Raw genomic sequence first — 22972 nt, forward strand, 5'->3', positions numbered from 1 at the left:
TCTGGGGGACTTCACCTTCCAATGCATGAGGTATGGGTTTGATCCCAGGTTGAGGAGCCAGGATCCCACTTGCCTCATGGCTGAAAAAAGAAGATAAAACAAAAGCAATATTAAAATGAATTCAGTAAAAACTTTAAAAATGGTCCACATTAAAAAAAATAAAACATGCTAGATTCTGAATGGTTGCGGTTATAACAACAACATAGTCTGAAGGAAGAGTTCACTGAGTACGTATATGGGCTGCAGTCTCTGGTGAGAGGAGGGCCATTCATTTCCTGAAACCAGAGCCACAGAAGAGTCATAAGCACTCAGACAGCATCAGCCCCAACAAGTAAGCTTCAGCTCCTCTCTGAAAGCTTCTCCAGATACAGTTTCATTCATTGTCATCAAAGAGTTTCTCCAAAGCATCACTTTATCCTATTGGACACCCTCTGTGTACTTTATCCCTTGTAACCACTAGTAATGGAGAAAGTGACCAGTAAATAAACTTGAATCCTCATCCTTTATAAAGACTGCCCAGAAGTAAATCTCTTAGGACTTTTCAAATTCCTGACCTTGACATCCTAGGCATTCCTTTGCAGTTCTATTGAATGAGTTGTTTATGTCATTCTACCTCTTGTTGTCACTTTTTAATACTTTACTTTTAATATATCTCACGTTTAACAACCTAGCAAATTTAACAGTTCATTAGGTTTGTGGTTTGGCTACATGAACCCAATAGCTAGTTTTATTGACCTGATTTGATTTAATTATTTAGTAGACAGACATTTAGGGCAGACAACCACAGTAGTTCAATAACTTCAAATTTCTCACTAATAGAGAGTGATCGACTAGTTTTTACAGCCAAACAGGATGGAGCTTTTTTTATTTCCTATTTCTTAATAGAACCACGGAAAATTTCATACTGAAAGGCTTTGATGGTTCTGTGTGATCAAGTGTAAACTCCTTGCTGTGATGTTCAAAGACGTCCACGGTCTCACCCCAGCTCAATCTCCTGTTCCAGTCTCCTGATGAGACTGCCTTCTTGTCACTTGTTCCCACTCCCATTCCCTCACCTCCTCCACAATCTGTGGATTAAGCATTTATTCCAGAAACTCTTTGAGGTACTAGTTGGCCAAAAAGTTCGTTAGAATTTTCCTATAATATCTTATGGAAAAACCTGAAGGAACTTCTTGTCCAATCCAATACTTTTAAAATACAGGTTTAGCATCTATGGCTGGGGTCTTAAACAGTATAAGCAGATCTCACTCTATTGCGCTTCACAGATACGGCATTTTTGATAAATTGAAGGTCTGTGGCAGGCCTGCAGGTCTATTGGTGCCATTTTTCCAACAGCATTTAGTTTGTGTCTTGGTGGTCCCATCTGGGTAATTCTCACATTATTGCAGACTTTTTCTTTATTATTCTACCTGGTTCTGGTGATCTGTGGTCAGCACTCCTTGATGTTGTGACTGACTCAGTGAAGGCTCAGATGAAAGTTAACTTTCTTTAGCAGTAAAGTATTTTAAGGTATGTACATTGTCTTATTAGACATAATGCTATTCACACTTAATAGACTACAGTATAGTATAAGCGTACCTTTATATGCACTAGGAAACCAACAAACTCCTGGGACTCACTTTGCTATCTTAGCCATTTTATTGCAGTGATCGGGAAGTGAACTCTGTATCTCTGAGGTCTGCCTGCATAGGGTTTGGTTCTCTTTTATGTGCTGTATAGCCCAGGAAACTTATGGGAAAAGAATCTGAAAGAGAATAGGCATCTGTATATGTATAACTGAATAACTTTACTGTATATCTGAAACTCACACAACATTGTAAATCACTTATACTCCTCTATAAAATAAAAATATGTACCAAATGAACCTATGAAACAGACAGAATCACGAATATAGACAACAGACTGGTGGTTGCCAAGGAAGAGAGGGTTACGGGAGGGGTGGACTGGGATGTTGGGGTTAGCAGATGTAAGCTTTTGTATGTAGGATGGATAAACAACAAGGTCTGACTGCATAGCACAGGAACTCTATTCAATATCCTATGATAAAACCTGTTCAAAATCTTATGAAAATAATATAAAAAAGAATGTATGTGTGCGTGTATATATATATATATATATCTGAATCACTTTGCTGTACATTAGAAATTAGCACAACACTGTAAATGAACTATAAGTGTTAGTCATTCACTTGTGTCCGCCCCTTTGTGACCCCGTGAACTGTAGCCCACCAGGCTCCTCTGTTCATGGAATTCTCCAGGCAAGAATACTGGAGTGGATTGCCATTCCCTTCTCCAGGGGATCTTCCCAACCCAGGAATCGAACCTGGGTTACCTGTTTTGCAGGCCGATTTTTTACCTTCTGAGCCACCAGGGAAGTCCAAGAATACTGGAGTGGGTTGCCATGCCCTTCTCTAAGGGGACATTCCCAACCCAGGGATCGAACCCAGGTCTCCTGCATTGAAGGCGGATTCTTTACCATCTGAGCCACCAGGGAAGCTAAATGAACTATACTTCAATTTTAAAATTTGTTAAAAAGGTAATAATGGAATGATAAAAACAAACGAAAGAGTCCAAATGTAAGCGACATAGGGCTGGTTTGCCAGCTGCACTGCGCTAGGGACACGGGCTTTCTGTCTTGTTGCTCTTTTCTTCTAAACATGAAGTATCCTTTAATGTAGGCAGATGTCCCAGCTCCCAGCAGTTTACCTCCATTCAAGACAGCAAGAAAGGGAGAACAAGAAAAGGGAAGGCATTAAGTTTCAGCACGTGTTATTTCTGCTCCTACCCCACTGAACACAAGCTGGTTACCTGGTCAGCCGTACCAAACTGTGAAAACAATTTCTCTGGCATAGCCCAGGAGCCTCAGGTCCATTTCTATTGCCCAGGATGAAGTAAAGAATTCATGATGAGTGGACTCCAAATATCCATCATACCTAATATGTCTGTGTTACCACACTAAGTGTTAGGGATGGAGAGATGAATAAGGAGTGAGCTTAGGAGAGAGAACCCAGTTCAGTTGGAGAGATTTGGGGTAAATCTCTGTTGTCTGAATGTATCATAAATATTGAATCTGTATACATTCTTCTTTACATCCTATACAAACAAGATTTATTCTGTATATATTCTGTACATAATCTGTGGTTTTGCATTTTCTGCTCCCTTGCCTGGATTCTTTCAGCCCCCATTTTCCACTGGATGCAGTTTTACCCGTTCTGCAAAGAGTAGCCCAGTGGGACTTCCCCGGATGCCCAGAGGTTATGACTTCACCCTCCAGTGCAGGGGGTGCAGGTTCAATCCCTGGTTGGGGAGCTAAGATTCCATGTGTCTCCTGGCCATAACACCAAAACATAAAATAGAAGCAATATTGTAACAAGTTCAATAAAGACTTAAAAAAATGGTATACATCCCAAAAAAATCTTAAAAAAGAAAAAAAGAATACCCCACCTTTGCTAATAAGCCTTCAGTGTTCCTTCCAGGGATAAATAAGGGTTGTGTTGTTGGTATTCCCATAGCACTCAGATGCTGTGTTCTGTTTTCCTGTCTTTGTTATCAGTGGACAGTATTTTGTTTATTTTCTATCTGTGGCACCTAGGACTGCTGCTGCTGCTAAGTTGCTTCAGTCGTGTCCGACTCTGTGCGACCCCATAGACAGCAGCCCACCAGGCTCCCCCATCCCTGGGATTCTCCAGGCAAGAACACTGGAGTGGGTTGCCATTTCCTTCTCCAATGCATGAAAGTGAAAAGTGAAAGTGAAGTCGCTCAGTCGTGTCCAACCCTTAGCATGGACTTCAGCCTACCAAGCTCCTCGGTCCATGGGATTTTCCAGGCAAGAGTACTGGAGTGGGGTGCCATTGCCTTCTCCGGGCACCTAGGACAGTGCCAAGCAAGTATTAGTAGAGGTGCTCTATCAATGTTTCCCAACTTAGATTAGGGTTTGGCCTCCTCTTGTGGATTCTAGAATGGCAAAATGAGTGGTATCTCTAATGAACTGTGGATCTCTCTCATATTGTGTATAATAATATCATAGTGGATAGGAAGTTAAGTGAATGCCAAATTAGATTCATGGAAGAGATCAAGTTTCCAGTGTTTTCCTCTCATTCTAACTTTGAGTTTTTTTTTATTTTTATTCATTTATTCTAGTAAATATGTACTGGTTGAGGATGATACAGGGTCCTTAGAAAAGGCTGAAATTCAAATGATACATTCTCTTATATTACTTAGTATTTTTCTCACTAAAGTTGATTTCAAAAACTAGAGTGATATCCTACCTTCTGTAAATCTGTCTTATGTGTTCCAGAAAATGTTGCATTTTTTTTTCTAGGACTTACTTCAAAATGCAATGTGCAACATGATTCAAAAATTTTATTTTACTTTGGGCTCCTGATATATTCACAAAAGGAACTTTATTGTCTGTCTGTAGTCTACTGATGTATTCCCAAAAGGAACTTCATTGTCTGTAGTCCATCCATGATTCCCTTTTGAATCTTCAGCTATATGGAGGATTAATCAGTACAAGATAAAACCACAGAATTTTTGCAAACTTTTTCAATTGTATAAATTACTAGCTATTTAAAATATGATTGCTTATGCTACTTATAAACAAGAGGCTTCCCTGGTGGCACAGATGATAAAGCGTCTGCCTGCAATGTGAGAGACCTGGGTTTGATCCCTGGGTTGGGAAGATCCCCTGGAGAAGGAAATGGCAACCCACTCCAGTACCCTTGCCTGGAAAATTCCATAGATAGAGGAGCTTGGTAGGCTACAGTCCATGGGGTCGCAAACAGTTGGACAGGACTGAGCAGCTTCACTTTCACTTTCATTTATAAACAAAACACTTGACCATTTGGAGCCTCAGGTCTTCATTAGTCAAATAAAAACATTGAACTAAGGCAGGTTTTTTCAACTCAAGGGTACAAATAATAATAATAGAGTTGTTACTTTATATCCTCCTCATCATCATCATAGCATAGACTACAAATAATAATAGAGTTGTTACTTTAAATCATACGTTTTCAGGAAAGAACAATAAAATGTTGAGAATTAATAGGCTTGCACATTCCATCTGCCTGAAGAGCTTAATGGTGAGGGATCTTAATTTGTGACATGAAATAGTTAAATATCTTCTCAAGTGGTAACAGTATATGAAGTGACATGGGTGTGGGAGTGAATGTGCATCGACAGCTGTGGCTACATGAATCATGGCTTATCAGAATGGTTGATATCATATAAATTAACAGTTTAATCCCCAAATGCCATAATCATTCGTCTTTTCAGGTGTGACATGTACAAGGACTTTTAGAAAGAATGTTGCGATTGACTCCTTGTCTGCAAACTGTGTCTTTAGAAAAAAGATGTAAATTACAGTTTAGGAGGAATATTCATTTGTGAGATCACGGGCTTGGAAGGCAGGCTTATTGGGTTTCTCGTATCTAAATCATAGGTGATATACTAGCTAATTAATTAATTAGCTCTGACTCAGATCAGTTTTGCTTACCAGAGTTACATTTATTTAATGGGCTTTCACGTAGAAAATGAGCATTTTGGCAGTGAGGAAAAAAAAGCACAAAAATCTGTGTAGCTGTAGTGGTTGACTGTGTTGGGTCCTGAAGTCACTCCTTCCTACGGTTCATGTGAAGCACGTACTGCAAGACGAAGCATCTGACAATTTGGAGGGTGGTTGTGTAGTCCTGGGAATCCGGAGTGAATTAAAGTCTAGACTGTAATTTTTCAGGGGAAAGGGAGGAGGGAGAAGTCGCAGACCAGATATGCCCAAAGTGATACAGAGGCAACACTGAAGCAGGGATGCTGCTGCCAATCTGTGCGTGGGGAGGAAGGCAATCATGGCAGAGCAGCCGCGGGAGCAGCCGCGTTCTCCGAGGCAGTCACATAAACACCATCAGGAGTAGGCCTCCTCTTGCAAAAAAGCAGGAGCCTGCAGGCTTGTGAGATGCAAAGGTTCTCTGCTGTTTGAAAAGCTCCCCAGTTGAGAATGGCTACTGTCAAAACGTTGCCAAGAAACTCTGATGATCCGGACAGTCACAAGTGTAAGTTAGCAAGAGTCATTTCAGGAAAATAAATGATACTTTGGGTAGATTTCTGGTCAGTTTCTTCCCTGAAGAAGAAGAGATCGGATTCCCTGAAAAAAGAAAAAAAAATTAGGGAAAAACAAAGTTTGGGCATGCTTGCAAAAACAGTGGTGTCTTTAGAAACTACCTAGGAGGCAGAAGCTAAGTTTTGATTTGCCCATGCTTCTTACCTGGGAGTGGAAGGTGGGGAGAAATGGACAGTGGCTCTGATGAGAAGAGGAGGCACAGTGCAGCTCGGTGAAACCACACGCTGACTGCGTTCTGCACGGCTCTTCATGCAGTGCTGTGGGCTGGTGCATCGGAGGCGAGCACGGGTGTCCTATGTAAGTTTCTATTGCTGTAAATTGCAGCTAGGGGCTGAAAATACTATCCGTGTCTGTCTGGTGCATGTTGCCTCTTTCAGATGTTTTTAATCCCTGTGCTGAGGATCAGCCAGAGAATCAATCATTTGTACAATGAGTTTTCCAGCCACCTGAGGTCTATGAGATTCTGAGATTTTTTCCGGAGATTTTTTTTTTTTTTTAATGTATCTTTCATGCCGGGTTACTTTGATAAGGTCGGAAATAGCTTGCACTGGGATTGCTTGGGAAGTGTATTTTCTCAGAGGTCTGTATCAGTTCAAACCAGTTGATATTCTCTTTTACGTAGAGTAGTGCTGTTTTCATCTTTGAATGATGGCATGAAAAAAAATCTTTTTAGGGAGAGATACCACGGAGTTTGTCAAATTAAAGATAGCCACAGAAGCTCCTTTTAAATCCTGTTTTGAACAGCTTTAGAAAAAGAGTAGATGATAATTATTTGATGCATGACACAGCTGTTGCAGTTACGCCAGCATTTACAGCAGCTTTATCATTCTGTGACTCTTTCACTGAAATAGCCCTTATTTCATGGACCTGCTGTGTTTTGCAAAATGGCTGTCTGAGTATTAAATTCTACAAGGCAGGCTTACACAAACACTGAAGTATCACTACTTAAAATAATTGGATGCTAATTGAAAGATGCAGTGCAGTATGCTAGCCGACAAGCTCAGAGGAAGTGCTGGCTTTATTTCCAGCCTCCTTTTGCATTGCATGTGGCTACTTGATTTTCGGGGAGTGATGTGAAAGGCAACAAGAGGTTTATGCAGGCTGGACAAACTGCGGTGCTAACACTGATCTGAGATTCCTGGCTGCAAAACAAATAGGAAATCGACAAAGAGCTCATCAATACTTAAGGGCAGAGTGTAAAGAAATCTGTGACCTTGGAAAATTGGCCACTATGAGAGATATATGTGACACGGCCAGGACAAACAAGGTCAAAATCTGATATGATCAACCTAATAAAGTTATTAGAGACCAGGGCTGTGAAAGGGATAGTTGTATTCCTATCAGATCTTAAAGAGAATATTCAATTTTATTCAATAGTAAAAGCTTACGAAGTCTCTTAAAGGTTTTTGTGCTGGTTATCTATTCAGGGTCATTTGTCATTTGGACTCAACAGTTGACATGTAAGGAATAAATGTAGTAGTAGTGCCAGCAAGATTTTTAAAGACGACATCTGCAGGAATGATTTTTCCCAACAGCAAGATTAATTGCTTTTAAACAGGATTTGGAAATAAGTATTAGAAAGTTTTTAAGGGATAAAATTATCCACATAAAGAAAATCTTGAAATTAAAGATAGACATCATTTGAAATTTAAAATCCGTATTTTTATAGACTCATGAAGATTGACAATTCCTTAGTTTCACGTATTTCTGTTTGTTCTTATATAATGAATGAGAAGAAATCTGTGAATATGTAGCCTTCTCACTAGAGGAATTCTGAAAGAATCTGAAAGCCTCAAAGAAAATAGTCATTTTTCTTACCCAGCTTATTTTTGTCCTTTTTCTGACATCATGTAAATAAATAGAAGAGACAGCATAAACCGTATCTTCTGGGGTCTTTACTGAAAGGTTAGAGATTTGGTTCATCTGCTAATTTTCAAACTTTTTTTACCCTATATTTTGGTGAAGGAGCCACAAAATATACAGCACAAATATACCTCGAAGATTAAAGAAATTCATATACCTTGGTCACTAGAAACAAGTTTTCCTTTATTTTAGACCATTTCTCTCTTAGGAACTCTAACCTGTAACCCACTTGCTGCTATTCTAGCCTCTTTTCTCTGGCAGTTTAATGTATGGATTGTCGTTTTCTTTATAGATAGTCAACCCAGCGCTGTAGTATGTTAAATCTGAAACATATTTCATTTTCCTTGGAGGAAAAGGACTCTTCATGTATGTATCTGACCATGAGAGTTCTCACTTGCCTGCCAAGCAGACAACGTGTGGAGTCGGGAAGCTGCTCATTGAATCAACAGGTGGGCAGCAGGGCGAAGGACACACAAACCCATGGGCAGCAGGAGTGATGAGGCCTCGTCCACTAAGTGGACTGTCCTGGTGGCCTTTCGCTAATATATTATCAATTTACTGGGATGATGACTTAGACCATGCCAGTATTAAATTTCAACTAAAGCTTTGGCATTAAGTATGTGTGTATATGTAAAAATACATATATTAGGTATAATGGATAATTCAGTCATTTGTATAATTTGGTTATTAGTATAATGTGTTTGTATGTGTATCTCAATCCTCCACTACTTCTTATACCTTATTTTAGTATGACAGTTTTCTCAAGGACTCCTCCTAGTCTCACATCATCTCAGAAAGAATATGAACGTTCTATGGGTTTTGAATAAAGTTACATACATTTGCTATAGTCCTTTGTTTCTAGGTTTTTCCCTTCCACAGCTATCACCTTTATTAGAAGCCCTCTCCTAACTTGTGTAATGTTGTCTTCATATTCAAAAATTGTCCAGTGACTGCCCTGTAGTCTGTGGCCCCTCTCCTTCTCTGTAAGACTTGGTGCATATGCCTCTTTTTGACATTATTAAGTATTTGAACTCATGATCAAGTCTTCAAGATTTTATTTATACTGAACAATCATTCTTTTAGATCCCAGCTCCGTAGCTCAGACGTAATTCCTACTTTTATCTCAGCTGTCCTTCTATTGTTATTTTATTAAATGACAACAAAATCTGTCAGCTGAATAAATACTCTTAAATATAAAAAGATATAGAAGCCTCGTAAGTTGAGTGTGCATCTCGTACAACACTTCTAAAATATGGACATTTGCATGCTTTGGGGGAGCAGAGATTGACACTGACTCTTTTGGGGTAGACTCTGTTGAAGTGTAGCTTCCATGCAGAAAAGTGCAGAAATCTTAAGTGTCAAATCTGGTGAAAGTTCCCAAAGTGAACAACTTTGTGTAACAACAGCAAAATCAAGAATCCAAGTACTGTCAGAACCCTTATCCAATCACCCCCTCGCCAGTCAGCTCCCCATTCCTCCACAGTACCCTCTAATCTGGCTTCCAGCATCATGGAAGCTGTTTTCCTGTTTCCAGATTTTATGTAAATGGACTTATTTCATCTCTACTCTTGTTTGGTTTGGTTAATGTCATTCATCCTTCTCTTGGGAGATTAACCCATATGGTTGCATATAGTTACATCTGTTTCCTGCTACTCCTGCTGGCTGTATAGTATTCCATTGTGTGACTAGACCATAATATAATGACCCATAACTACTGTTGAGAGGCATTCAGGTATTTTCCAGTTTGGGGCTGTTGTAAATACTGCTGTTATAAAAATTTGTGACATATTCTTTTATTGATGTTTACATATGCACTTCTGTCAAGTATAAATCTAGGAATAAAATTGCCAAGTCATAGGGCATATACATATATTCAGCTTAAGTCAGTACTGGGGAAGAGCTTTCCAAAGTGATTGAAACAATTTACACTCTTAGCACCGGTGTCTCACCCAAACCTGAAGTTGTCTTTTAGTCAACAAATGCCCCCATATGTGGCTTGACTTGGTATTTCTCTGATGACTATTGAAATCAAGACAATTGAAATATACAAACCTTCTTGTATATTTATTGACCAGGGGAATAGCTTCTTTTGTAAAGTACCTGTTTGAATCTCTTGATTCTTTTTCTATTAGGTTCTCTGTCTTTTGAGGCTTGTTTGTTTGAAAAAGAACTGACAAAAGGAAAAGGAACTGATGGTTAACATAATACAATGACTAGTGACAACGTGGTAGATTCAGACAGAATTAAACTGTGGAATCAAATCGACCTGGGTTTGATTATTAATGTCATCATTTATTTACTATGTAATAGTGGGGAGGGTTTTTTTTTCTTTCTGAGTTTTAGCTTTCTCATCTGTCTATTTGGGAAAATAGGGCAAGCTTGAAGGTTTTTTTTCATTTTACAGTTAAAGTGAAATGTTGTTTGTCAGCTCCTAGCATGTTGTCTGCTCCACAGTTGTTCTTCAGACTCTGCAAGCCACAGTGAAATGAGATCATGAGTTGGAGGGACTATAGGAAGAGAGCAGGAGGGGATGGTAGGGAGGAAAATGGCAGAAATTGCTCATTTTAAAATGGAAGTGCAGTTGATTTACAATATTATGTTAGTTTCAGGCATACAACATAGTGATTCAGTATTTTTGTAGATTATACTTCATTGATTTATTATAAAATATGGTCTGTATCCCCTGTGCTGTATAATATATCCTTGTAGCTTATTTATACGTAGTCATTTGTACCTCCCTAATCCCTACTCTTATTTCCCCTCCCCACTTCCCTCTCCCCATTGGTAGCCACTAGTTGGTTCTCATACCTGTAAGTTCCTTTCTGCTTTGTCATATTCACTTATTTCATTTTTTTAGATTCCATATGTACGTGATAACATACAGTCTTTGTCTTTCTCTGTCTGACATTTCACTGAGCATAACACCTTCCAAGTTCATCCGTGTTGTTGCAAAGGCAAAACTTCATGTCTTAGTAATATTCCACTGTGTGTGTGCATCTTCTTTATCTAACAAAATACCTGGAGCCCTATCATTTCATTTGATGTTAAAACAAGCTTTAAGAGTACAAAAAAACAAGGCAAGTGATAACACCATTTTATAGATGGGAAAACTTCCAATGAGAGAAGAAACTGTATTGCCACAAGCCCTGGAGTCTGATAGGGGCCAAGCTGAGATTCAAACTGAAGTTTATTTTTCTTCCATGTACCACATTTTGGGCATCTCGTTTGGAGTGTGGTTGTAACTTAAACATAATGGGATTATAATTCTATTTAATTAACACTAAATTTTATAGTGCTTTTGAGTATAAAACCCAGTTATCACTGAACTTGAGAAGTACCGAAGTTCAAGGAATAAAGATTTCTGCTTAGCAGAATTGTAGGTAATGTATTTTTTAATAGAGGTTTTCTTAAAATTCATACTTTTTCCAAATTATCCTAATTTTCTTATTAGGGAAAATAAATTTAAGCTAAAAACTTATTATATATGTTCTGGAAATGTGTTTTTATGGCAGAAAGACTTTTTAAAGAGTTTCTAGAGGCATCAGTTTTTTTCCCCAACAAATAAAGGAATAAAGTTCATATGCATAGAAGTTTTAATAGAGATGTATATATCTACATCAGTTCAGTTCAGTTCAGTCGCTCAGTCGTGTCCGACTCTGCGACCCCATGAATCACAGCACGCCAGGCCTCCCTGTCCATCACCAACTCCCAGAGTTCACTCAGACTCATGTCCATCGAGTCAGTGATGCCATCTACATACATATATATTATATGCGTATTTATATATTGTATATCTTAAATAATGTAGTCCTTTTCCAGCTATGTTTTAAGATGTCCTTGAAGGGTACTTCTTGACTTTTAAGACCTTTAAAAGTCAAATTTATGCATATTTTGCCTGACCTACTCTTAAAGGTATTTTCTCAAGATTTCTCAAGATTTGGGACTACATGTGTTTTTAATAGTTTTTAATTTGGGCCATATTAAAATCTTTAATTCGATCCCTCAAATTTGTCAAGTGCTGTTAATCCTAAAAATATTTTTAATTCATGCTCATTTTTCTGGAATGTGAAAATATTCTTAAGATGATGGATGCTTATATCAGAGCAGTAGACCTCAGCTTCAGAAATGACAACCATGAGTATTTAAAATATTTCACAGTTAAAATGCTACTTGACGACTTCAGTTTTTCAGAGCTTTAAATTTTGCTTTAATTATAAGCTTTGGTACATGGGGACATTTTATTAATAGAAAATGAGAAAGATGAGCAGGCCTATAAATGTTAAGGAGCACAGAGGGGGGAGATGAAATTAAGTTAGCAGTTTGCAACCTTTGGGTGTGTTCTGAAAATAAGCTTGTTGATGAATTTTCAGAGACGTGGGATCCTCTAAGTTGCTTTTGAGTCTTCTCAGCTCATTTCGTTATCACTCACTGCTTTTCTTCCCACTGGAGAGGCAGTTTTGATTGTGAACTTATTTTTAGGAAGATAACATTTAAATTTTTTCAGTTATTTTGAGGTATATATTTGACAAATAAAATTATGAGATATTTTAAAGGGTACCTTGTAATGATTTGATAAATGAATAAATCATGAAAGGATTCCACCCATCTAGTTAATGAACACATCATCCATCACATATTTATCTTTATTCTTTCTATCTTTTTGATGGGAATATTCAAGTTCCACTCTTTTGGCAGATTTCAATTCTACAAGACAGGGTTATCAACTCAAGACACTATGTCATTTATTAGATCCACAGACTTTATTCATCTCAGAGCTGAAAATTTGTACCTTTTTACCAATCTTTCCCTATTTCCCCCAACCTCCAGACCCTGGCAACCACTTTACTATTTCTCTGTTCCTATGAGTTTTTTACTTCTTTTTTCAACTCTACAAGTAAGTGATACCTTGTAGTATTTGTTCTCTGACTTATTTCAGTTAACATAATGCCCTCAAGATCCAACTATGTTGTCACAAATGACAAGATTTCCTTCTTTTTCATGGCTGAATAATACTTTATTGTGTGAGTGTTTGTATGTGAAGTGAAAGTCACTCAGTCTTGTCTGACTCTTTGCAACCCCATGAACTATACATTCCATGGAATTCTCCAGGCCAGAATACTGGAGTGGGTAGCCTTTCCCTTCTCCAAGGATCAACCCAGGAATCAAACTGGGGTCTCCTGCATTGCAGGCGGATTCTTTACCAACTGAGCCATCAGGGAAGCCCCGTGTGTATGTATACCAATTCTTAATTATCCAGTGGTGGGTGTGTGTAGACACACACACTCACATACACATACACATATATCAGTTCAGTTCAGTTGCTCAGTCGTGTCTGACTCTTTTGAGACCCCATGAACTGCAGCATGCCAGGCTTCCCTGTCCATCACCAACTCCCGGAGCTTACTCAAACTCATGTCCATTGAGTCGGTGATGCCATCCAACCATCTCATCCTCTGTCGTCCCCTTCTCCTCCTGCCCCTAGTCCCTCCTAGCATCAGAGTCAACTCTTCGCATGAGGTGGCCAAAGTATTGGAGTTTCAGTTTTAGCATCAGTCCTTCCAAAGAACACCCAGGACTGATTTTCTTGAGGATGGACTGGTTGGATCTCCTTGCAGTCCAAGGGACTCTCAAGAGTCTTCTCCAACACCACAGTTCAAAAGCATCAATTCTTCGGTGCTCAGCTTTCTTTATAATCCAACTATCATATCTGTACATGACTACTGGAAAAAATAGTATCTTTGACTAGACGGACCACATACATACACACATATATATATATATACACACACACACATATATATATTTCCCACATCTTGATCTATTCATCCATTGATGGACACTTAGGCTGTTTCCTGTCTTCCCTACTGTGAATAATGCAGTAAACATGGGAGCAGGAAGATGTGCTTTATTTTTTTTTTAATTTTATTTTATTTTTAAACTTTACAAATTGTATTAGTTTTGCCAAATATCAAAATGAATCTGCCACAGGTATACATGTGTTCCCCATCCTGAACCCTCCTCCCTCCTCCCTCCCCATACCATCCCTCTGGGTCATCCCAGTGCACTAGCCCCAAGCATCCAGTATCATGCATCGAACCTGGACTGGCAACTTGTTTCATAAATGATATTATACATGTTTCAATGCCATTCTCCCAAATCTTCCCACCCTCTCCCTCTGCAACAGAGTCCATAAGACTGTTCTATACATCAGTGTCTCTTTTGCTGTCTCGTACACAGGGTTATTGTTAGCATCTTTCTAAATTCCATATATATGCATGAGTATACTGTATTGGTGTTTTTCTTTCTGGCTTACTTCACTCTGTATAATAGGCTCCAGTTTCATCCACCTCACTAGAACTGATTCAAATGTATTCTTTTTAATGGCTGAGTAATACTCCATTGTGTGTATGTACCACAGCTTTCTTATCCATTCATCTGCTGGTGGACATCTAGGTTGCTTCCATGTCCTGGCTATTATAAAGAGTGCTGTGATGAACACTGGGGTACACGTGTCTCTTTCCCTTCTGGTTTCCTCAGTGTGTATGCCCAGCAGTGGGATTGCTGGATCATAAGGCAGTTCTATTTCCAGTTTTTTAAGGAATCTCCACACTGTTCTCCATAGTGGCTGTACTAGTTTGCATTCCCACCAACAGTGTAAGAGGGTTCCCTTTTCTCCACACCCTCTCCAGCATTTATTGCTTGTAGACTTTTGGATCGCAGCCATTCTGACTGGCGTGAAATGGTACCTCATAGTGATTTTGATTTGCATTTCTCTGATAATGAGTGATGTTGAGCATCTTTTCATGTGTTTGTTAGCCATCTGTATGTCTTCTTTGGAGAACTGTCTATTTAGTTCTTTGGCCCATTTTTTGATTGGGTCATTTATTTTTCTGGAGTTGAGCTGTAGGAGTTGCTTGTATATTTTTGAGATTAGTTGTTTGTCAGTTGCTTCATTTACTATTATTTTCTCCTATTCTGAAGGCTGCCTTTTCACCTTGCTAATAGTTTCCTTTGATGTGCAGAAGCTTTTTAGTTCCCATTTGTTTATTTTTGCTTTTATTTCCAATATCCTGGGAGGTGGGTCATAAAGGATCCTGCTGTGATGTATGTCAGAGAGTGTTTTGCCTATGTTCTCCTCTAGGAGTTTTATAGTTTCTGGTCTTATGTTTAGATCTTTAATCCATTTTGAGTTTATTTTTGTGTATGGTGTTAGAAAGTGTTCCAGTTTCATTCTTTTACAAGTGGTTGACCAGATTTTCCAGCACCACTTGTTAAAAAGATTGTCTTTAATCCATTGTATATTCTTGCCTCCTTTGTCAAGGATAAGGTGTCCATATGTGTGTGGATTTATCTCTGGGCTTTCTATTTTGTTCCATTGATCAATATTTCTGTCTTTGTGCCAGTACCATACTGTCTTGATGACTGTGGCTTTGTAGTAGAGCCTGAAGTCAGGTAGGTTGATTCCTTCAGTTCCATTCTTCTTTCTCAAGATAGCTTTGGCTATTCGAGGTTTTTTGTATTTCCATACAAATTGTGAAATTATTTGTTCTAGCTCTGTGAAGAATACCATTGGTAGCTTGATAGGGATTGCATTGAATCTATAAATTGCTTTGGGTAGTATACTCATTTTCACTGTATTGATTCTTCCAATCCATGAACATGGTATATTTCTCCACCTATTAGTGTCCTCTTTGATTTCTTTCACCAGTGTTTTATAGTTTTCTATGTATAGGTCTTTAGTTTCTCTAGGTAGATATATTCCTAAGTATTTTATTCTTTCCGTTGCAATGGTGAATGGAATTGTTTCCTTAATTTCTCTTTCTGTTTTCTCATTATTAGTGTATAGGAATGCAAGGGATTTCTGTGTGTTGATTTTATATCCTGCAACTTTACTATAATCATTGATTAGTTCTAGTAATTTTCTGGTGGAGTCTTTAGGGTTTTCTATGTAGAGGATCATGTCATGGAAGATGTGCTTTAACATATGTGTGACAGACTGGAGCATGGGCACAGAGTCTGTACATTGTAGGCCTTTGGGCAAGTCACTCCATCACCCTGTGCCTCTATTTCCCTTTCTGTTAATAAGGAGTAACTGCAGAACCTTACCCATAGGTTGACTGTAAACATTACATGAGTTAGACAATAAAAATACTTGGCACAGAATAAGTGCTTAATTGTAAACTGTTTTAGTTATTGTCATGCCCCCTCCCCCTGCATCTGATCACTACTTCTCCTGGGGTAAGAAAGTTGTAGAGAAAGAGCCATCACTTTTGGAAGGATGAGTTCATTGTTTTAAAGAAGCCTCTGTAAAGTTTATCTAATGACCAGGAGCTGTGGTCATCATCATCCACCCATTCATTCATGAAGCAATTATTCAGTGCCTGCTCTTTGCTGAGGACTATCCTGAAAGCTCAAAATACAAGAGAGGAATTGAATCCCTAATCCCCTACTTCAGGAAGGCCTAGCCTAATGCTAGAGTTAAAGGAGTTTATGAGAACACTAAAGATGTGTTTGACCTAACAAGAATATCCAACAGTAGGAAAACAAATGACTTACCGTGTGTACAGGAATAATAACAGCATTAAAGAGAAAGTTGGATCTGTATAGACCAATAGAGAAGGAGGTCTACATTCTGAGAATATGTTACGTACAAATTAAGTTGCAGAGCATTGTACATAGTATAATCATGTGCTCTATACATGTGTTTATGTCTATATGGGTATTTGTGTTTATGTCTATCTGAGCACTGAGGAATTGATACTTTCAAATTGTGGTGCTGGAGAAGATTCTTGAGAGTCCCTTGGACTGCAAGGAGATCAAACCACTCAATCCTAAAGGAAATCAACCCTGAACATTCATTGAAAGGACTGATGCTGAAGCTGAAGCTCCAATATTTTGGCCACCTGATGTGAAGAGCCAACTCATTGGAAAAGACCCTGATGCTGGGAAAGATTGAAGGCAACAGGAGAAGAGGGTGGCAGAGGATGAAATGGTTAGATAGCATCTTTGACTCAATGGACATGAGTTTGAACAAACTCTGGGAGATAGTGGAGGACAGAGGAGCCTGGCATGCTGCAATCCATGGCATTGCAAAGAGCTGGACATGACTTAGCAACTGAACAACAACAACTATATGGGTTTTTGTTTCTGTTTGTATGGTATTTGTGTTTATGTCTGTATGGGCATTTGTGTTTACGTTTATATCAGTGTTTGTGTTTATGTCTATTTGGGTGTTTGTATTTATGTCTATTTGAGCATTACTTTACCAGCGTGTGAGATGAGTACAATTGTGCGGTAGTTTGAGCATTCTTTGGCATTGCCTTTCTTTGGGATTGGGATGAAAACTGACCTTTTCCAGTCCTGTGGCCACTGCTGAGTTTTCCAAATTTGCTGGCATATTAAGTGCAGCACTTTCACAGCATCATCTTTCAGGATTTGGAATAGCTCAACTGGAATTCCATCACCTCCACTAGCTTTGTTCATAGTGATGCTTTCTGAGGCCCACTTGACTTCACATTCCAGGATGTCTAGCTCTAGGTCAGTGATCACACCATCGTGATTATCTGGGTCGTGAAGATCTTTTTTGTACAGTTCTTCTGTGTATTCTTGCCATCTCTTCTTAATATTTTCTGCTTCTGTTAGGTCCATACCATTTCTGTCCTTTATCGAGCCCATCTTTGCATGAAATGTTCCTTTGGTATCTCTGATTTTCTTGAAGAGATCCCTAGTCTTTCCCATTCTGTTGTTTTCCTCTATTTCTTTGCATTGATCGCTGAAGAAGGCTTTCTTATCTCTTCTTGCTATTCTTTGGAACTCTGCATTCAGATGTTTATATCTTTCCTTTTCTCCTTTGCTTTTCACTTCTCTTCTTTTCACAGCTATTTGTAAGGCCTCCCCAGACAGCCATTTTGCTTTTTTGCATTTCTTTTCGATGGGGATGGTCTTGATCCCTGTCTCCTGTAGAATGTCACGAACCTCATTCCATAGTTCATCAGGCACTCTATCTATCAGATCTAGGCCCTTAAATCTATTTCTCACTTCCACTGTATAATCATAAGGGATTTGATTTAGGTCATACCTAAATGGTCTAGTGGTTTTCCCTACTTTCTTCAATTTAAGTTTGAATTTGGCAATAAGGAGTTCATGGTCTGAGCCACAGTCAGCTCCAGGTCTTGTTTTTGCTGACTGTGTAGAGCTTCTCCATCTTTGGCTGCAAAGAATATAATCAATCTGATTTCGGTGTTGACCATCTGGTGATGTCCATGTATAGAGTCTTCTCTTGTGTTATTGGAAGACGGTGTTTGTTATGATCAGTGCATTTTCTTGGCAAAACTCTATTAGTCTTTGCCCTGCTTCATTTCGTATTCCAAGGCCAAATTTGCCTGTTACTCCAGGTGTTTCTTGACTTCCTACTTTTGCATTCCAGTCCCCTATAATGAAAAGGACATTTTTTGGGTGTTAGTTCTAAAAGGTTTTGTAGGTCTTCATAGAACTGTTCAACTTCAGCTTTTTCAGCATTACTGGTTGGGGCATAGACTTGGATTACTGTGATATTGAATGTTTTGCCTTGGAAACAAACAGAGATCATTCTGTCATTTTTGAGATTGCATCCAAGTACTGCATTTCGGACTCTTTTGTTGACCATGATGGCCACTCCATTTCTTCTGAGGGATTCCTGCTCACAGTAGTAGATATAATGGTCATCTGAGTTAAATTCACCCATTCCAGACCATTTCAGTTCGCTGATTCCTAGAATGTCGACATTCACTCTTGCCATCTCTTGTTTGACCACTTCCAATTTGCCTCAATTCATGGACCTGACATTCCAGGTTCCTATGCAATATTGCTCTTTACAGCATCGGACCTTGCTTCTATCACCAGTCACATCCACAGCTAGGTATTCTTTTGCTTTGGCTCCATCCCTTCATTCTTTCTGGAGTTATTTCTCCACTGATCTCCAGTAGCATATTGGGCACCTACTGACCTGGGGAGTTTCTCTTTCAGTATCCTATCATTTTGCTTTTTCATAGTGTTCATGGGGTTCTCAAGGCAAGAATACTGAAATGGTTTGCCATTCCCTTCTCCAGTGGGCCACATTCTGTCAGATCTCTCCACCATGACCTGCCCATCTTGGGTTGCCCCACGGGCATGGCTTAATTTCATTGAATTAGACAAGGCTGTGGTCCTAGTGTGATTAGATTGACTAGTTTTCTGTGAGTATGGTTTCAGTGTGTCTGCCCTCTGATGCCCTCTTGCAACACCTACCATCTTACTTGGGTTTCTTTTACCTTGGACGTGGGGTATCTCTTCACGGCTGCTCCAGCAGAGCACAGCCATTGCTCCTTACCTTGGACGAGGGTAATTCTCCAAGCCAGGCTTCAGCAATATGTGAACCATGAACTTCCTGATGTTCAAGCTGGTTTTAGAAAAGGCAGAGGAACCAGAGAGCAAATTGCCAACATCCGCTGGATCATCAAAAAAGCAAGAGAGTTCCAGAAAAGCATCTATTTCTGCTTTATTGACTATGCCAAAGCCTTTGACTGTGTGGATCACAATAAACTGTGGAAAATTCTTCAAGAGATGGGAATACCAGACCACCTGACCTGCCTCTTGAGAAATGTGTATGCAGGTCAGGAAGCAACAGTTAGAACTGGACATGGAACAACAGACTGGTTCCAAATAGGAAAAGGAGTTCGTCAAGGCTGTATATTGTCACCCTGTTTATTTAACTTATATGCAGAGTACATCATGAGAAACGCTGGACTGGAAGAAACACAAGCTGGAATCAAGATTAGCGGGAGAAATATCAATAACCTCAGATATGCAGATGACACCACCCTTATGGCAGAAAGTGAAGAGGAACTCAAAAGCCTCTTGATGAAAGTGAAAGTGGAGAGTGAAAAAGTTGGCTTAAAGCTCAACATTCAGAAAACGAAGATCATGGCATCCGGTCCCATCACTTCATGGGAAATAGATGGGGAAACAGTGGAAACAGTGTCAGACTTTATTTTTGGGGGCTCCAAAATCACTGCAGATGGTGACTGCAGCCATGAAATTAAAAGACGCTTACTCCTTGGAAGGAAAGTTATGACCAACCTAGATAGCATATTCAAAAGCAGAGACATTACTTTGCCAACAAAGGTTCGTCTAGTCAAGGCTATGGTTTTTCCTGTGGTCATGTATGGATGTGAGAGTTGGACTGTGAAGAAGGCTGAGCGCCGAAGAATTGATGCTTTTGAACTGTGGTGTTGGAGAAGACTCTTGAGAGTCCCTTGGACTGCAAGGAGATCCAACCAGTCCATTCTGAAGGAGATCAGCCCTGGGATTTCTTTGGAGGGAATGATGCTAAAGCTGAAACTCCAGTACTTTGGCCACCTGATGCGAAGAGTTGACTCATTGGAAAAGACACTGATGCTGGGAGGGATTGGGGGCAAGAGGAGATGGGGACGACAGACGATGAGATGGCTGGATGGCATCACTGACTCAATGGACGTGAGTCTGAGTGAACTTCGGGAGTTGGTGATGGACAGGGAGGCCTGGTGTGCTGCGATTCACGGGGTCGCAAAGAGTCAGACCATGACTGAGCGACTGATCTGATTTATGTCTATGTGATATTTTTGTTTATGACTACATGGGTATTTGTGTTTATGTCTCTTTGGGTGTTTGTGTTTATGTCTATATAGTATTTAAGATGGAGAAGGAAATGGTACCCCACTCCAGTACTCTTGCCTGGAAAATCCCGTGGATGGAGGAGCCTGGAAGGCTGTAGTCCATGGGGTTGCTGAGGGTCGGACACGACTGAGCAACTTCATTTTCACTTTTCACTTTCATGTACTGGAGAAGGAAATGGCAACCCACTCCAGTGTTATTGCCTGGAGAATCCCAGGGACGGGGGAGCTTGGTAGGCTGCCGTCTATGGGGTTGCACAGAGTCGGACACGACTGAAGCGACTTAGCAGCAGCAGCAGCAGCAGCAGTATTTAAGAAGAGGCCAAGAAGGCTATACCAATGTGTGGGTGGCTCACAGAAGTGGGCTTATCAAGGACCTGGTGAGATTTTACTGTTTATGTTGCTAGACTTTTAACAACAAGTACTTTTTTTTTTGTAATAAACATTGAATGTGGTAAATGCCTGTATCCTTTATCTCCCTCCAGGAAGGCTTATAAGATATAAAATAATGTATATAATGCCTATCCTAGCCCATTAAAAAACAGTCTGCTTGAAATGCATGGAGTGAAAATAATCCAGAAGTGGAGGAATCTGTTAGCTAAGAAATTTCCATAAGCACTCCAAGTACTTTGACACAAGAAAGGTAGGTTTTGGCTGATTCTTAGGCCTGTCTTCTGAGGGGGTAGTTGATGTGCTCAAAAATGGGAGAGGGCTCCAACACTTTGCTTTGCAGGCTAAGAACTGTTTCTCGAAGAATGGTCAAGTCCTTTTGAATTCATATGCACTCTGAATTGCCTTAATTGTCAGAATATTTCCTAGGTAACAGAAGGTCTGAAGGGATATACAAGGTCTGAGCAGAGTAACATAAATCATCTGAGAAAATATTTCCATTAATTTATGCTGGCCTGGTGAATCATCTTCCTCCAGTCAAAATGGGCCAAGAGTCAGATCCATTGGTTTTTGCCCCATCTGACTCTCTTGAACCATCTCTGTCTTCACTTCTGTGATGCCTCGTTTGCCTGTTTCCATATATCTCCTCCTATTTCTTCTTCCATACAGATTAGATTTTCATTTTCTTTTTATACTGTTACTTGTTTTCATGGTCATACCTCTGTTTTCAATTCTTAGAGAAACTGATGAATACCAACATACATGTGAGGAATGGTTAAAAGAAGGAAAAGCTAAAGAAAAGTGCCTTAGTAGAAATGGCAAAAATGATAGCTGGGACTATTCTGTGTCTATGCTGATGGCCACTAAATCAGTATGTCCAGCTCAGATCTTTCCTCCAAGTTTCAGACCCACAGAACCATCCAAAGTCTCCTCTTTTCTTTATCCGGAAACAGCAGACACTGCAGACACAGCCAATGAAGGTGGAATTCAGTCACCTTTGTTCTGGTCTTCCTCATCTCTGCTTCTCTCTTCCCTCTTCCACCAAAACCCTTCTCTAATTCCACAATGCAGATCAGATTAAAAGGCATCGTCATCCGCCCGGTGGTCCAAACCAGACGTGAGTCATTGTCCTTTCTCTTGCCTCTGAGATCCAGTCATCCCTTTCAATCACTCTGGAATCTGTTCTCTTCTCTCCTCCACCTAGCTACACCCTCGTCTAGGCTCCAGTTATTCCCCCCGCATTGCTGTGGGAGCTTCCTGACTCATCCCAATGTCTTAGCCTTCATTCTTCAACATTCCTTTCTCCACCTTGCAGTCACCGTTGTGATTTTTCTCAAAAGTAAGCATGTTATTTCCTTGCTTAAAATCCTCAGTGGATTTCCATTCTCTGGGAATAACAGGACAATCCAAGCAACATGTTATAATACAAGGCCCTTCTTTTTTTAATTAATTTTTTTTGGCATATGGTTGCTTTACAGTGTTGTGTTAGTTTCTGCTGTACAGCAAAGTGGATCAGCCATATGTTTACATATCTCCCCTCTTTTTTGGATTGCCTTCCCATTTAGGTGACCTCAGAGCATGGAGTAGAGTTCCCTGTGCTATGAGTAGGTTCTCATTCATTATCTATTTTTCACATTGTATCAATAGTGTATTTATGTCTGTCCCAATCTCCCAATTCATCCTACCCCTCCTTCCTGCTTGATATTCATACATTTGTTTTCTATATCTGTGTATCTCTTTCTGTTTTGCAACTAAGTTCATCTGTACCATTTTTCTAGATTCCACACATATGTTAATATACAATATTTGTTTTTCTCCTTCTGACTTCACTGACAGTCTCTAGGTTTATACACATCTCTACAAATGACCCAATTCCATTCCTTTTTAATGGCTGACTAATGTTCCATTGTATATATGTACCACGTCTTGTTTATCCATTC

At 39.6% G+C, this 22972-nt stretch overlaps 1 protein-coding gene across 5 annotated transcripts in view; it reads left to right on the plus strand.

Moving 5' to 3' along the window:
• CACNB2 (calcium voltage-gated channel auxiliary subunit beta 2) overlaps positions 1–22972 on the plus strand; it is a 424474-nt gene that overhangs the window by 136705 nt on the left and 264797 nt on the right. The window contains exon 1 of one of the 5 annotated variants that reach the window (XM_061436172.1): positions 6128–6408. The exons of the other annotated variants lie outside the window; for them this stretch is intronic. Coding sequence (XP_061292156.1) covers positions 6361–6408 — 48 coding nt within the window. The 5' untranslated portion in view covers positions 6128–6360. Of the gene's footprint in view, positions 1–6127; positions 6409–22972 lie in introns of those variants that run through there. 5 annotated transcript variants of the gene reach the window in all.

The sequence above is a fragment of the Bos javanicus genome, chromosome 13 (genome assembly GCF_032452875.1).
Source record: "Bos javanicus breed banteng chromosome 13, ARS-OSU_banteng_1.0, whole genome shotgun sequence".
In the NCBI taxonomy this organism is placed as follows: Eukaryota; Metazoa; Chordata; class Mammalia; order Artiodactyla; family Bovidae; genus Bos; species Bos javanicus.